The sequence below is a fragment of the Gadus macrocephalus genome, chromosome 11, assembly GCF_031168955.1.
Source record: "Gadus macrocephalus chromosome 11, ASM3116895v1".
NCBI classification, from domain to species: domain Eukaryota; kingdom Metazoa; phylum Chordata; class Actinopteri; order Gadiformes; family Gadidae; genus Gadus; species Gadus macrocephalus.
The window spans coordinates 4,527,273-4,544,273 of NC_082392.1; the positions used below are offsets into that span (position 1 = coordinate 4,527,273).

Consider the following 17,001-nt stretch of genomic DNA (forward strand, 5'->3'; position numbering starts at 1 on the left):
CATCTCTCCTCCCATGAGATATTAGACGGAGGTCCATCGCTGGGCTTCCCGACTCTGTATCATCTCCAGAGAAGTTTCTGCATCCATTTTAGATCTAAAGCTAATCTAACTACTTGAATGCCTGCCTTTATTCTGCGATGACCTACTGGACAATTACATTGATTCTGATTTGTAATGTGACTTCTTCATAAAGGTGTACGGCTGCACGTCACCTGAGGTCAGGGGGTCAAGGACAGGTGAAGTGAGGAAATAACCGATCACAGACACTTTACCTCCAACCCCTGCAGTATTAGCTCACATTCTAAGGATGAGGGCTGAATAATGGTCAGTAGCATTGTGTGTGTGTGTGTGTGTGTGTGTGTGTGTGTGTGTGTGTGTGTGTGTGTGTGTGTGTGTGTGTGTGTGTGTGTGTGTGTGTGTGTGTGTGTGTGTGTGTGTGTGTGTGTGTGTTTGCGTGTGTGTGTGTGTGTGTGTGTGTGTGTGTGTGTGTGTGTGTGTGTGTGTGTGTGTGTGTGTGTGTGTGTGTGTGTGTGTGTACTTCATCATCAGAGGTTGAATACTGTTCTGAATGCAGATTATATTAAATGGTTGATAGATTAGTCTACCAACCTACCCAGTGGGCTGTACCATCTGCTAGGCTAGGTAGACACACCCAGTTGTGATGTCACTATGTCACAGGTGTTAGATTTCGGCGTATTTCTAAGCTGTTCGTATGGACTAATTTCGTCGTAGTAGTGATTATTGAAGTGGAAATCAAGGCAGCTGACAGGTTGGATGAGAGGGTCGAATAGATGGTGTATTACAGGATGTAATGCAGCAAGGTACACACGCAGGTGGAATAGTCTATAGTGTAGGTGGGTGAGGAGCAATCTCCAGACCTGCTCCTTTGCTGTCGATCCCAAAAGAAAGTGTGAATCACAAAAGAACAGATGCAGTATCTCCCTTGATAAGGTTTATGACCCTGATTATTGTAGGTACAGGGAACATTGAATCAGCATTATATAGCACACTGATTCAAGGGAGAATGCCATTTCGAATGCTGATTTATAGTCAGCATGCTGTTTGGAATGCCACGGCCTAGGTCACAATGCCTCTCAAAATGCCGAAGCTATTCATGTGAAAAATGGAAAAGCTTCTAAGTCCACACTAACAGCATAAAAAGGCGTTGCTCCAGTGGGCGACTGTTAAGAAGCACACCACCGAGTCTCGCATGTGTAGTGGCACCGATTGCACCTCGGTTTAATGCATGTCTGGCCAGTAGCGGTTTTACAATGGATGCTATGCCATGTGATTGAGGTTTTTTTCAACAGTGAAAAATGTAGTGCAGTTCAGAAGCCCAAGAGATCCCCCCCTCCCCCCCCCCCCCCCCCACACACCCCCCACCCCCTCCCCCCACTAGATCATTAAATCGCTCACACGGGGGAACAAAGATAGCCGGCGCATGCGTATCTGTGAGCAGCACAACCCACACGCACACTATGACAATGAGCCCTGAGCCACAGCGACACATGCAAAACACACAGAAAACTCAATGAATGTCATTGAACTGGAGTAACCCCTACTTTAAGGTGACACCATACCCTTCAGCCAATCACAATGGGCTGCCTAGAATCAGGCAGTGTGCCTGGACCAATGAGCACGTTTGTATTCTTCTCCCCCTCACGCCCCTCTTCCCCTCCATCCTGTCTCTTCCTTCCCACAATCCTCTGTGGCTTCTGAAATACTATGTGAGTAATCAACCACTCGTAGACGTGGCTTTTCGACTCTCGCAGTCTATGCGAGTGCTGGCGCTTATCCACCACACAGTCTCATCTGTTAGACTGCCATGCGGCTGTGTGTACGTCACTCTTAAGTTACTCGGAGGAACTGCCTCTGATGCGAAATAAACATTGCAAGATTGTAAAACAATGAGTATTCTTCCTGTTGTGCAAGGAGGGAGGCCCTGTTATCGTAAAAGGCTGTAAATGATTCAATAAATACTACAACTCCACCAGTTGGGTGTCGTCTGCGGGCTTCCATTGCACTTGGGACGTCGGGAAAGATGTGTGTGCTCCTGAACGTGGGCTGGTGCGTGTTGTGATGCATGCGTTCGTGTCTCGCTCTTCGTGTAATTTGAGGGGAAGGACGCAGATTTGCCCACAAGCCGTTGCATAATATTTACATGACAAGACAGAGCGTGTCCTGTCTGCACCTTCCACCCTCTGAGATTCCCCCCTGGTATGCGCACCGGAAGCGGCAGTGATCGTTGATGTCGGGGAAAAAGGTGGGGAAAAAGCATTCCATTCCAAAGATGGTGCATGGATGACGATGTTTCCGTGAGAGTACCCTCTTAGAGGGGACTAGTTATGACTAGCCATACAAACACGGCTATCTGTGCAGAAACAGTGGTATCTGTGTCCATAACCCCTGGTATCTACGTACATAGATAGGTAGCTGTGTATGTATTATCAATATTGTACATATCGATGTATAAATGTTCATTTCAAATTGGTGGTTCATGGGACCACAGGCAATAACTACGTCAGAAAGCTAGTGTTTTCCAATGGGTGTTAGAACCAGGCACATTAGATGTAGGTTCCCTCTCTTTGTTCCCATAATACAAAGAAACATTCCTAAATTAGAAAAAGGAATAAGCGACGCACAAAACAAGCTTAACGTGAAGAACAAGCGGTGTAAAAACGCCTCTACCGGTACTCTGTTAATCCTTTTTCCAATAGTTTATGAGCTTAGGCAAATGATTTCTGCTTGTTATCCAAAGTAAACAACAACATCACAGCCCACTGGAAGAGGCAGCAGGAGAGGCTGGCGTTGGGTGGGATGGCGCGATGGGCTTCAGGGCTCAAGGATTTTTGTAATCTTTATCTAACCGTCGGCTAGGACACGTTGATATTACACAATCTATTTTGTAAGGTGATTAGGCCACCCCGCAGCACTCTGGTCTCGAGGTGACCTTCCGGAGCTGACTATTACACCACCATGTATTCGTACATTTATCATTAAGTCTAGTTGATGTGTCTTCAAGCGGATTCATGCCCCAAGCGTCGGCCTCCAGCGCCCTCTCTCTCACTCCATCTCTTTTCTCTCACTCCCTCCCGCACCATATTGCCCATGGTATATAAACTGTATTTTTTTTTGGACATTTTCTGTGGGGGCATAAAGAGATTAACAGTAAATCCACATTCCACTAGGACGGCCGTGGTCCTGATGAAATGCGAAGGCTTCCTTTGAGGTGAGGTCGGTGTGACGTGCAGCCCAAGGGGCCTGAGGTTCAGGGAGAGAGCTTCTACGCTTTTTGATCCACTCAGACACGACATAATCTTCAAATCGTAAGATACAGAGAAAAAAAAAAGAGCCATGTGACTCCAAAGCTTAATACCTAATACTTAATGCTGGCGTAGAGCGTTTTTTTGTCATATAACATACAAGGAATTATGTTTCTTTCCCAAATTTCCCTATTTCCCAATATAAATGCTAAGGTGTTTGAACCACAATAAAGGGTCGGTTGTATTGTTGATTTAAATTGAAGTATTATGAACCCAACTCGACGAGGGCCCAAAATATCTGGGGGATTTAGATTAGGGAGGTGTTACAAATAATAAACTGCTTTGTGCAAATAGTTAACTGCTGGCTATCGCTGTGGGCAATTGTTTGCAGAGTTAAACATGCCTTCATTAATTATTACCATTTATTCGGGCTTACGAGAAGGTCCATAAAAATGTATAATTGTATCAATGGTTTGTGAATCCACCTGAGCAGAATGTTTTTTCTCTACTTCAGTCATGTGGTCATCGTGACACTGCTTAAGCACTTTGTTTTAGTACAGCGACACGGAAATAGGCATGGCAGAGCACATAAACCCCATCACCCAAAACAGGCGATAGGAGGCCTTGCTGTTCTCTGGGGCACCATAGCAGCGCCATAGAGACACATGAAGGCCAGCAACGAGTGTATGAAAGAACGGAGAGAAGGCAGAAATTCAACCTCAAACATGAGATCCTTCTATAAGCAGTTCCTGGTCTACTCCTTAATACAAACACATACTGCATGGGTTAGGATCAAGCAAATAAATGGTTAGTTCTCTCTCTTTCTTTCTTTCTTTCTTTCTTTCTTTCTTTCTTTCTTTCTTTCTTTCTTTCTTCTCTCTCTCTCTCTCTCTCTCTCTCTCTCTCTCTCTCTCTCTCTCTCTCTCTCTCTCTCTCTCTCTCTCTCTCTCTCGTTCTCCCTCTCTCTCTGTGGTTCTTATTAGCTAAACACATGACCTAGGCAATAAGGGGGTCTGCTATTTTCCTTCCTCAAGGACTGAGTTGGTCAGTAAAACGTGTACACGATTTCACCTCAATGATGTTACTAGAATGCTCCATTCTTACATTATTACTCTGCGGGTTCCATTTTTTATAAAAGCAAAACTTTTGATAGCATTTGCCTTGATATTCCACCAGACGCCAGACATTTTCAAAACTAATAATTGTGTGCAGTGTGATTGCTACTCCCTCACCTTTACTATTAATTGTATTTTACTTTTGGGGCACACCCAACAGCGGACACATAGTTAATTTCTGCAGTGGTGGGGCATATATTTCCTCCCTCTCTCAGCCCACCTACTAAAGAAGCCTCTGCTCTAAATCAACCGCCCGGCTGTGATGTGGTGTATACTGTATCCTTTAATTATATTTTGCAGACTTACATAAATCCATTTCCCAGCAGATTATGCCCCCCCCCCCCTCTTCTTTTCCACTTCTCCCAGCCTACAAGGGCATTTCTTCTTCTGCATTCCTCCTTATTCGTTGACCCTTTCCCACGAGAAAGCCATGGGCCCACGCCTCGACGATCGGCGGAACGTGGAACGAGGGGAAGCGGCCACAATACGCCGGTCAAAAACTGCAACCTCTGTTTGGCGGGAACGGGAGGTTTATAAGGTGCAGGAGGGAGGGAGGGGGAGGGACGGAGGGACGCGTTTGAATCCGTTATTGTTCCGTTAACAGAGAGGTCCTGTGTTAGTGTTGTGGGAACGCGGCCTTCGGGGGTCTGTGGGGCATTTTGAAACGCAGGGGTGCTGAGGATGTAGGGCCTCATGCTACAACACACCACCACCGCACCGCAACACATTGGCTCTCCATCCGCAGCATCGGAAGCAAAGCTTGGGGGAAGGTGGAGGGGCAATATCCACCCAATGCTGTACTACGTACTGTAAAACGTAAGAGGTCAGGAAGCACGGTTGGATAGTCGCTGGAGCCATGATCTCTCAATGGCACCTTCCACAATCAATCGGTCCATAGTCTGGTCAAAGATTGACCTATAGCACCTCGTAATCCCAACCATCAGATGATTCATTATAACTTTGCACACAGACTCTACTGCACTCCGCGTCAATTATTTTTGATGAAATTAAATCCATCTCCCAACTGTCAGCTATGCTCTTTAGAAACCACAGGAACCTTTGTTCACATGGTCTGGGATTGCCCTGGTGTGAGAGACTTTTGGAGTATGGTTTCCAACAGAATGTCTATAGTGCTTGAGCGTACCATCCCCTGCTCCCCAACTATCCTATTGCTGAACGATTTCACTGGTTTGGATCATTCATCAACACGCAAAGTGCGTGTTGATTAATGTTGTGTGTTGTCTCATTTGTGTGTGTGTAACTTTTGGCAACCCGGCACGGTGAGCGAACCACCTCCTCCCAAACAGGACACAACTTTGAGGGGAAAAGCCAAAAAAGGCATGTTTAATCCAGAACATAAGTCTCTCAAAACACGAATAACGTAAAACCTGGGAGGAATCAACGGTCCCCTCCTTCGTGGGTGGAATCCCGTCACCCACAAGGATCGGTCTCTCCGTGCAGGAGCTCCAGGGCTGGGAGAGCCCGGGCCAATTAAGGACATGGAGAACACCTGTAGAACAGGTGTTCTCCATTTCCTTAATTGGCCCGGGCCGGGCCGGGTTGCCACAAACGGTTTAATGTCAAATGTTGTCTTATTTGCGTTTATGTCTTATTGGTGTATGTTGTCTTATTTATGTTTATGTCAACTGTAGTATGTTGTCTTATTTGTGCATATGCCTAACTGTTTTCTATGTGTCTATCTGTTTGTTGTATAAATCATAAAATAAAAAAAATTATCACAAAAAAAAAAGGAAGCACGGTTGGCCTGTTGTTGTTGTTGTTGTTGTTGTTATTTTGGTTTGGTTTTTCTCCTCATTGGTCGTGGGTATGTGTCCGACCATGTGCAGCAACAGCTGTGATGGAAAGTTCACAGTTCTACGTACACGTATACTATATACACACAGGATACCTTTGGAGGCGTGCCTAGAACAACAACTAAAACACAGGCCGTAACAATTGAGTAATCTGAGTCGATGGAGTTGTTTGACTTTTGAACCCAAGAGAAAGTACAACAGTGCCCGGAGAAAAAAAATATATACTTTTCTCCGGGCACTCGTTCTTCCAGAGAACCCCCCCCCCTACACACAAAGAACACACACACACACACACACACACACACACACACACACACAAACACACAGACTCTAAGCTCCTTAGAGTCTGTAGAGTCTCCACTCCTACACTTGTCTCCTGACAAGGACCCGCTGGCCGCCGCCGCACCAGGTTTCGGACCTTTGGGAAGGGGGTATTCTCTTCTAATGCTCCCACACTTTGGAACAACCTACCACTCCACCTCCCCTCTGCCCCAACCCTCCCCATGTTCAATTTTCACCAAGTCCTTTGACCCCTAACCCGGCCTTACCCGGATCGATAAAACCCCCTCCCCTTTTTGTTAAATTAGCTCTGTGCCAACTGTAATGCCAAGTTTACCAACGTCTGGTTGCTAATAAAACGTAGACCTTCGGTACTATAAACGGCGCTATATAAATCCAAGTTATTATTATTATTATTATTATTATTATTAATATTATTATCATTATTAATATTAAGTATTTTGTTGGTATTACAAACTTTAATCAAAGTATCAGATCTGCTGGGGGATTGACAACAAGTGCACTCACTACCAACCATTTATTGTTGCTCTCCAGCTGTATCAGCAAACAAATACACCCGACCACTCTCCAGCACAGAACATTATCTGCGTCATAAGGACGCAACAAGGGTCTGACGTGAGTCCGAATCCGTCCCTGATCACCTGTGTGTCTCTTCTTGGAAACACACGGAGCATGTGACTCCCGGGCTTTGATCCCAGATGCCAACCTGATTGGCGGTATTCCACACCAGCCTCGTTTGGCATCACAAGGGTACAGCAAAAGGAAAATGTTGGAGCAGTTTCCACTGTGACCGCCCATGTCATCCAGTCTATTTGGACTTGTTGCGCGATGCATTGCTGGCAGGGCTGCGAATCTCTCTCTCCTGCTACGTTGGTGGGCGTAGCACGAGAGAGTTACCCGAGCAGTTGAGTTGTTTGGGATCAGGAATCAGGTGATCTCTCACTCACACAGACACACACACCCCTCTCCTACACCGGAGGGCATTGGTGGTTGCATCAGCCAACGTCTTACATGTGGTATTGTGTGTATACAACAGTAGACGTTTGTATAATCGGTGAGGCACGTGGAGCCACAGGTTGGTTAAAAACAGGCTGGTTCAGCCCCTCTGTCCAAGTACACAACCTGTGTGTTTGTGGTGGCGGCAGTGACGCAGGGGGCTCATGTTGTAACACAAGGACCTGCAAATAGGGAGCTAAAGTGCTTAACACTGGGAGACCGGCCGAACCTATTGATCAGTCACAGACCCCTCGATGCTTCCAGTTGAGTCATTTCAAGGGGATTGTAATTTGACATTTCGGACCGTGGCCTGAATGTTTTCATAGCTTAGTTCAGGATCCAAATATGACTCAGTTGACTCCGTTTTTAAGACTTATTCATATTATCAATGGAAGCTGTTTTGCGTTGTATATTGCATATTTGATTTTGAATAACCTGCATAGTTATGTAGTGAGTGTCAAGACTTTACTCTACATTGTTTGACTTCATTACACCAGGAGCGGTTTCTGGAGCTACCGGTTCTAGGACCCAGATTATTACCGTGGGCTGGTGTGTCTGCTACACAACCATCTTACGCTGCTCTCGAGTGTGTGATTGTAATTGCCGTTGAATCCCCCCTTTCTATGGGCATGCATGGAGCGTTTGAGAACATTAAGCATAACCCATCCCAGCACTGTAATGCCAAGTTTACCAACGTCTGGTTGGTAATACAACGGTTTAACTTTGTCCTTTTGTTCTCGACCAACAGATTCGAGGTAGATGCAACAGACCTTTCCAGGGCCGTTGCACCAAATCCTGGGCCCCTATACAAGAGGTACTGATGGCCCCCCCCCCCCCCCCCGAATTCCCCCTACCAGCCCCCTGCGCTGAATTGTTGACGGGGGGGGGGGGGGGGGGGGTAGAGAACGATTGTTGACGGGGGGGGGGGGAGACGTGGCCGTGTGCGACTCCTAACACTATGGGCTGGTGGATAATTCAATTTTTTTTTTTTTTTTTTTTACGCCAGTTGCCAAAATTAACACCTTCAGCTTTTTATTTTTTTTATTGGTTCTACTGTAGCATTTCAGTCAACCAATACCATGCTCCCCTGGGCTGTGCTCCCAGTGCCTGACATTAACATGAGCTCCTTCAGAGAGGGCTATGGACTCGGCAGAAACACGTTGGTCATAATTAAAGAAAAAAAATGCACTGCTTATGCCACTTTATTACAGGTTGAGCTTCACAGAGACATTGCTAGTTAGAACAAGCCTTTTCTCTGACTCACTGCGGTTGCTTTCTGAGCAGGGAGTACAACCCCCAGCTTATATGAGCTATGTTATATTCAATTTGAACATCTAGGAAATATATCTTATAGCTCAAAGTAGAATTGCATGAACTTCTGCAACTGCAAAAATCCGGAAGGAATTTGGCTACGGCGAATTTATATATAAACACTCAAATTACTCCCAACTACTTCCGTGTAAATACAGTTTGAGTGAGAGATTGGCCACTGCACTGACAAAACCAGCTACCTAGGAGGAAATGCTTAGCTTACAATAGTTTAATTACCATGTCAAGTGCTTTCCCCGCCTTACAACTGAAGAGCATTATTCTCAATCGACATGCAGATTAATAAAGCCCTTTGAAAGTAAAGTCGTCACACCAAGAGTTAGTACAAATAAGTTTAATTTATGAAAATTTAATATACACATCCCCTAATACACATGACACACAATTCATATCATTTACAGTGTATTGATATCTCGCTCGGCAGAAAACACGCACAAACACACACACCCACACAAACACACACACACACACAAATGTGTGCATTTGATAAATACTTGGTCGTGCAGATCGAACCTGCATAAATAAATATTAAAAAGATTACACAGTAAAGCGACTACATTTCCGGTGAATGTCCTCTTGACACTGATCTGTACACTACTTCCCCAGTGCCAAGTTGACACTAGTTCATATAAAAAGGAACGCTCTTGAAAGCCCCCGCCGGCCAAACCAAACTTGTTTGGCCCGCATTCACTGCCGTTGTCTGGCTACAACGCTGGAAAATAGCCCAGAGTCGTTATGAACAGCGACCAATGGAAACTATCCTGGCGTGTTCACAGTCCAGGAGCCAGAATGGCCCCTGCCACAGTTTGCTGATCCTCCTCCTCCTCCTCCTCCTCCTCCTCCTCCGAAAGTGCTCAAATAAAGAGTCGGAAGTGCTCAAATAAAGAGACAGAAGTCCTCCTTGCTGTTCCATGTTGGGTCCCCTTATGACGCTGCAGTGCTTCTTGGAAGAGCAGAGTTCTTTATGCAACCAGTCTTTTAAAAGGAACAAAGGTAAAACGGTTTGAGTCAGTCAGCCAAAATAAGCAAATAGAAATAGAATAGAATGTATCCAATGCAACATCTGGGCTAACCGTAAAAAATAAATAAACCAAGCCTCACCTTTTTCTCGGTTTCACTTCCCAGCCATCACGACATTTTCCGAAGCTCACCGATTCCCCCGGGGATATTTCAGTCTTGTCGTGGGCACAGAAGGTGAACCTATGGCAAACCAAGGTGTTTATTACACATACAATACCCAATAATATCAATTATTTGTATTGTGCAACATCTCGCCTACTACGCCTAGCTTAAAATAGCATTGACTGTAGTCATCACTGCAACATTGATTTCAATTACATCAATAAAATCACATTCTATAGCATATATAAAATAGACTAGTAACTCTCCCCAAAGATTAATTAATTAAAAACGGTCCTTTGCGTCACACAGCCAGTCAGAGGCCAGACCACAGTTATTGAGTTTATTAAATTATGAAGTCTCCTGCCTATTAAAGGAGGGGCTCAATCCCACACACATGATTTCTTCATATCAAACGCCAAGTCTTGTTAAGGTTTCAAAGTAAGACGAAAGAGGACCTAATGTCCTAATGTAATGTTTTATAGCGTCCCTGCCAGGCTTACATTTTCTGAGTTTCTCCAGCCTTCACACGGATCCGTCGTACTTCAAGAACGGGTGTGGCGGTCTTATTCGAGAAGGACTGCTTGAGGGCCTTCCAGAAAGAGTTCCAGGAGTCAGATGGTGCTTCCCAGCTCAAGGTGATGTTCAGCAAGTCTCCGATCTCCTCCTCAGTGAACACCAGGAAGGTGTTGGTCAGGTTCAGACCCACACCGTTAGGGCTGGTTGGAGGAAAAATAAACTGAAAAGTCAGATCTGCGGAACAATTGCGGACACCAGAAAACCAAAACAACTGGCAAATAAACCTAGATACTCACACGTCAACAAAGAGTTTTTCTGTGTCGTCGTGAGCCCCATACAACTTGACGTGGAATGTGGGGTCCACGTTGTCCGAATGATTTCTGTTGAAAATGTGCATCTTCATCTGGTAGTGGTAACCTTAAGAGTATAGACGATACTAGTTAGGTTTATCCACGATCAAAGGGATAAAGGGAAAGCATGCGCATTATAGTACGAACTAATCAAAAAAGGGGCCACATCGGCTTGTACCGGCTCACCTCCGAACGGCGTGTCAGCGCGGGTCTTCAGGTACATCTTGCTGTTGCGCCTCTTGCGCATCTTCTTGGCGTTGTAGCCGATGTTGTTGCAGCGGTTCTTTCTGCAGCTGAGGCAGATGCCCTTCTTGAAGCGGTCGGGCCCGGTGCACTGGAAGGCGAAGCTCATGTGGTCCTTGTTCATCAGGGAGTCCACGAACAGGTGCACGGCGCGCTCGTGCTCACACTTCATCACCTCCATGAAATCTGTACGTTCAAAAAGAAAAAAACATGGAGGAAGGTTAAAGTCTGTTTAACCTGCCGGGCAACAGGAGCGTTATTAAAACGATGCATTGAACCGGGCAGGGAAGTGACCTCTGCGATTGAAAGGAACAGGCAAACATGTCACTCAAACCAAACCGGAGGGCTGGTTTGGGCTTAACCGATTCTCCTGCAACAATAGAACGGCTTGACAGTATCCCCGACGGTCAGCAACACTCACTTCCTGCCACCGCTAGCACGTCACCGAGGCTGCAGCCGGGCTGCACTTCCCCGCCGTTGGGGTAGATATCGATGTCCCCTATTGGCTGCTGGATGCCGATGCTCACGCCCAACGCCTCCCGGGTGTACGTGTGCAGGACGTCTACGAAATCGGCGTCGTCCGGAGAGAGCCGGTTCCCTTCCCCGGCCCCCTCAAACATAGGTCCTGCCGGGTCAAGCCCTGGAGGGACAATACACATCACCGTTACATATTTGACCACGACAACGGCAATCACCACTATGCTTCATAAACAAGAGACAACAATTCTTCTCGTCATCTCGGTTCGTCTCTCACCTGTGATCCGGCCGAGAGTTCCCCGTACGTTTGTCCCAGCGTAGCCCGCCACATGCGCTCCCAGGCTGTAGCCAATCAGATGCACGTTGCTCAAAGGTAGCTGGTGCTCATCCTGTACATTAACATAAAACATAACAATCAGTGAAGCGCCCGTCAGAATCAGGAGCCGTCAACGTGGGTGCCAACCCTGACAGAGATAGAGCCGGATTGTAGCCAATTGGGAGCCCCCCCCCCCCCACCCAACTGAAAGCCAAGCCAATCTCGGTCCGGGTAATTATGTGGGACGAATATCTATTCGCTCTTCCTTCCGTGCAACAGCACCTCCACCATCTGTCAGTTCGTGGCCATGAAACACGTTCTTTGTTTATGCCTACAACTGGGTGGCAACAGGCCCAGAGCACCCGTCTCTAACATTGGTGCCCTGGCCCATCTCCGTGGCTACTGAATAGAGCTGCTGGCCTGATCCCAGCACTGCTAAGTAGCCTACTTCCCCCACCAATGTCTGATTCATGGATAAAATGATTCTTGTTTATGTGTCATGTCTGTACTACCGCTGCTGGAATTTGGAATTTCCCAGAAGGATCATTCCCAAGGGATCAATAAAGTGTCTATCTAAATGTAGGGTAAAAGGTGAGACAACAGATGCAGGTTTGTCGTGTTCATCACAAAGTAATCCACGTAAGACGCCCGTGGTGTAAATGAACACCATGTACAGTATAAATAATCCTCCAAACGTCTGGAAAATACTCTCCATGTTGACCATCACAAATGACTACATTGCCAATGATGGCTGAGGTGCCATTATACAGCCGCTACTTTTTGAGGCCTTCACCTGAAGATAGAATTAACAACAAAGAAGGTCCCCTTCAGGCTTAGCAGAGAAATACTTAAATCAGGAATGAAGAGATGGTTTGATGTTGTGAAACCGGGAAAGATTTTTAGGATATTTTACAGTGCCATAATCTGTGTGCTAATGGCTGGCAGATCACAGCTTCGCAATTCTCTGCCATTAACCGTGATACGCAACATGTTTTGACAGATAAATGCAGGTGAACCACAGTGTTCTAACGCAAGCAAAAAAACAGGTTGCCAGATTCAGATATTCGGGGGGGCCTACCTGAAGCCAGTTGAGCATTTGTGCGATGCTGAGGCCGACACGTTGGGTGTGGTTAACCGCGTCTGGGTACAGCTGGTGAGCCAACGAGATCCAGTCCACGATGATCACGTTCGCTTCCGTCTCTCGCTGAATCAAAGCAGAGACCAGCTCGGTCATCCAGCTCTCAAACAGTCCGCTCATCTGGGAACATTAAAAAAAAAAAGGATATGTTCATAGAAACCTGTACAACCACGAGATCAATCACATCTTACAGACGCTCACTCTCTTCTACATAGATACAAGCAAAAATAGATGCATAGCACAGGACACAAAAAGGGGAAAAGCCGGTCATGCTTGCTGTTGCTCGATTCGTATTAATTTGTATTTACCGTCCAGCCGTGAATGATGAAGATGGTCTTGGCTGTGGCGTTGAAGCCACACTCCTGGAGAGATTCCTTCCTGCCAACCTGCAGGTAGCAACCGTCCAGGTCCAGATCCAAACTTTTGCGCATGTTGTACTTTATGAGGTAATGGAGGGATACGTTTGGCGTTGACATTTCCCCAAATGCTTCTTCCCCATCTGAAACAACGCACACAGTGGGGTTGGTTTATTTGACAATTGGGCTGAACAATGCACCTGCTACCCTCAACGCATCAGCGCCGTCACCCAGATCGGTTATTAATGCAAATATTTGCTTTGCACTTTATATACACACCCTAATTTGGATGTTTGAATGGCCAACAAATTACCTTTTTCAAACATTAAACAAACAGCCTCCCTACATGAGCGCCCTAGTGCTACTACTGCCAATGTAACGTACACCTTCCGTATCCGCAAGTGCACGGAAAAAGCTGTCACGACGAGCCCTCCCGAGATCATTTTCACAGCTGAAGTCAGCGCTATAAATTACACATTCAAATGCCACTTCAGGTGTCACTCTGGTCTACAAAACCCCCGTTGCGCCTGGTGGACGTTTCGTTGCCCAAACATTAAAAACCACCATGCCCACACCAAATTATAAATCCAGATATAAATGTCTATAATACAGTGTATAGGCCTGCTATTATACACGTAGACGAGTCCCAGACAATCCAGATACATTGTACCGAACGGGTAGTGCAGCATGTGAGCGGAGACCGCGGATTCAGCGGATCTAAATGGAACACAGACGTGGCGTTGTGTGCATGCGTCTTGGCAGTTCGGTTGGCATTTCAACGACACGTAATCGGTATAAAGATCGATTTCTCTTTTAACTTTCGATCATTAATCTACAAGCATTCACGTCTGCTGTATAGCAATCCAGTAGCAGTGAGAATTCATCACCGATGCTAGTCAAATGCCGGCGTATATAAGACATTTTCATTCAATGTGTGGTAACGCAAGTCAATCTGTCCCTTGATTTCCAATCCACCACAAAGAAGGAAGAGTATCGTTTTCTTACCTTTAATAACTGTATTTTCTCCATGTCCACTCGCAACTAACGTTAGACAACTGATAAAAATCCAAAATGAAAGCATAATGCAAATCGTTTCTTAAACACCAATGGGTATGGGAGAAGGAGTTCCGTAAGATAATGACTTAGACTTTCAAAATGTGTCGGAAGGTGACTGAGAACCGCAGCCGGGAACCGTTTGCCGGTTGTGTGTTTCGTGGGAGCTTCAGTGCTACTCATTTGTATGAGAGAGCGGCTCATTAGAGTTTTAAATAGTTAGTCCTTGCAGTCATCTGATCATCGGCTGATGTTTCTTGAATTCTATTGGTCAAACCCACATTTGTTTACGTTCAGGGCGGGGCAAACCTTGAATGAATTCGTAGTAAAGGCTTCACGCCTACCTCAAAGACTTGAAACTGGGTGTGTTCTATCTCTGCATCTTTTTGTGCTTGAGCGTACGTCAAATGAATGACGCAAATGTTTAGGCTGGCTTAATCTGATTTATTTACAACAGTGAACCCACTAGGTGATGTGATCAATATATTTTCCCTATTCAATTGTTATTCAATTCTAGGCCTATGTCTCTTTTATGCCCACAAACGTCTTTTATATTTTCACTTTTCCGATGTGAACATTTTCGGGAAACCTTCTGCGTTTTACAGCGCGGTAAAATAATAACGTGCCCTTGTCCATTGTCATAAGTAGGAAACATGCACGCCTCCTCGCTTTCATGAGAATATTTAAAAGGCTCTGAACCCGTGTGTGTGTGTGTGTGTGTGTGTGTGTGTGTGTGTGTGTGTGTGTGTGTGTGTGTGTGTGTGTGTGTGTGTGTGTGTGTGTGTGTGTGTGTGTGTGTGTGTGCGTGCGTGCGTGTGTGTGGGGGGAAGGTTACCTCACTCCAAACACCGCGTCAGAAAGCACTGTCCCCTCGCCCTGGCACTCTGCCAAGCCAAGAGCTTATGTTCTCTAGGACCCGTTTCAATTGATGAGGGGAAGAATAGGTTCGCTCACGCAGGATCTCGACAGCTACAATAACACCACTGTTTGTGTAAACACACACACACACACACACACACACACACACACACACACACACACACACACACACACACACACACACACACACACACACACACACACACACACACACACACGCACATACACACGGACAGGAACACTACTCACGCAACAGGAAGTCTCACTTACCTCACTCCTCCAAACCCATATTCTTTACATTTATTTATCAATTGTCATTCATAAGTTAAGGGGCTTTCTCAAATTAATTGCATGTTTTTATTGCTAAAGTTTTGCATTTGTTTGTGTTTGGCCTGGATGTGATGGGTTTAACTGGCATTTAGGACAGTAGCCTAGGCCTACATGATCAATGACTCAGTAACCAAATGAGTTTCCCCGGAGGCTACTGTGTGCATAATTTTTATAAATTAAACATAAGTTGTTGTCTTAGAGTGTGGCTGCCTAAGGGTTTTCTAAGTGGGTGTTCTTCCATCTGCTATAGACAAAAAGGTTTGTTTAGTTTTCCTTATTTGAGATAATGTGCAAATTAATAAATCCACATGGTATGACCAATGCAAAAATATATACAAGAGGCTAATTTTATCACTAGTCCCTGGCCAAGGTGTTAAAGGCTCCCTAAAACACATAGAAGCAAAAGCCGGACAAGACATGCCATTAAAAGATATGAAAAGGACCCACATCTTTTTTTAAACATTCAAAGGAGTAATGACAAATATACATACAGAAGAATATTGCAAACAAACATACATGAAGACAAACACATGCAGAAAAACATACATATGGAACAACATTGGTAAAAGTCTGCTTTGTTATCCAAGCACACATTTGCTTATTTTATTTTTGGTAGCATTCATGACATTATTGAAATATATTTAGACTATATATTTTAGCAACGCACCAGAGAATGTATCATTCACATGATGATAATGAGAGTATAATGGATTCTTCATTATAGGTCACGTGGTCATAGGCAACTGTGTGTATATGCACTGAACTGGTAATAATAGTTTTCTAATCAAGTCTAGCGTGTAATGTGTGTAAAAAAGCTAAAAGGGTTACGATGTTCTATTATTAGCCCATTATCAAGCAGCCATGCATTTAAATTGATTATATATATATATTTATGTGTGTATGTGTGTGTGTGTGTGTGTGTGTGTGTGTGTGTGTGAGTGTGTGTTAGTGCCATTTTTTCATATTGTAATTTAGGCTCAGATTTAGATATTATATTATTTAGATGATTATTATATTTATTATTATATTGATTGACTAATTGCTTTGCATAGTTTAGCCTTTTAGTTTATTAACTGTTTAGTGTACTTGCTTTGATTGCTTAGAATTATTAGAGATGCATGGGCTATATTAGTTGCTTTAGAGCGCGCTGTTATGACGTAGGGATTTGCGCATTTAGGGAGAGTAACGCCTCGTTTCCACATGCGTATGTTTTTCGTATCCGTGCTTCCGTAAATTTACGGAAGGAGTCGCTAGTGTTTTACGTACGGACATGAATTTATTTACTGACAAAAGATGGGGGAGCGTATGATAATTGCAGTTTTTAGGAGACCGGTACTTTGGAACATGAGGATCGACATATACAGAGATAAAAACAAAACCAACCAGGCTTGGAAAGAGATCGGC

At 45.0% G+C, this 17,001-nt stretch overlaps 1 protein-coding gene across 1 annotated transcript; it reads right to left on the reverse strand.

Moving 5' to 3' along the window:
• Positions 1-9,135: 9,135 nt before the first annotated feature.
• Positions 9,136-14,625, reverse strand: lipg (lipase, endothelial). The gene is made up of 10 exons (XM_060064855.1): positions 14,341-14,625; positions 13,288-13,478; positions 12,920-13,099; positions 11,803-11,914; positions 11,470-11,688; positions 10,992-11,234; positions 10,752-10,872; positions 10,440-10,655; positions 9,919-10,017; positions 9,136-9,792 (listed from the first exon to the last, which is right to left on the reverse strand). Exons 1-10 carry the CDS (start codon positions 14,414-14,416, stop codon positions 9,780-9,782), a joined length of 1,470 nt encoding a protein of 489 aa, XP_059920838.1. The 5' UTR covers positions 14,417-14,625; the 3' UTR covers positions 9,136-9,779.
• Positions 14,626-17,001: the final 2,376 nt, after the last annotated feature.

Excerpts from the sequence above, each read along its gene's own strand:
- lipg (XM_060064855.1), bottom strand. The coding sequence starts at position 14,416 with ATGCTTTCATTTTGGATTTTTATCAGTTGTCTAACGTTAGTTGCGAGT. Across the intron at positions 11,689-11,802 it reads AACTCTCGGCCGGATCACAG|GGCTTGACCCGGCAGGACCT; the intron begins GTGAGAGACGAA and ends TTGTCCCTCCAG. Across the intron at positions 11,235-11,469 it reads CGTGCTAGCGGTGGCAGGAA|ATTTCATGGAGGTGATGAAG; the intron begins GTGAGTGTTGCT and ends TTGAACGTACAG.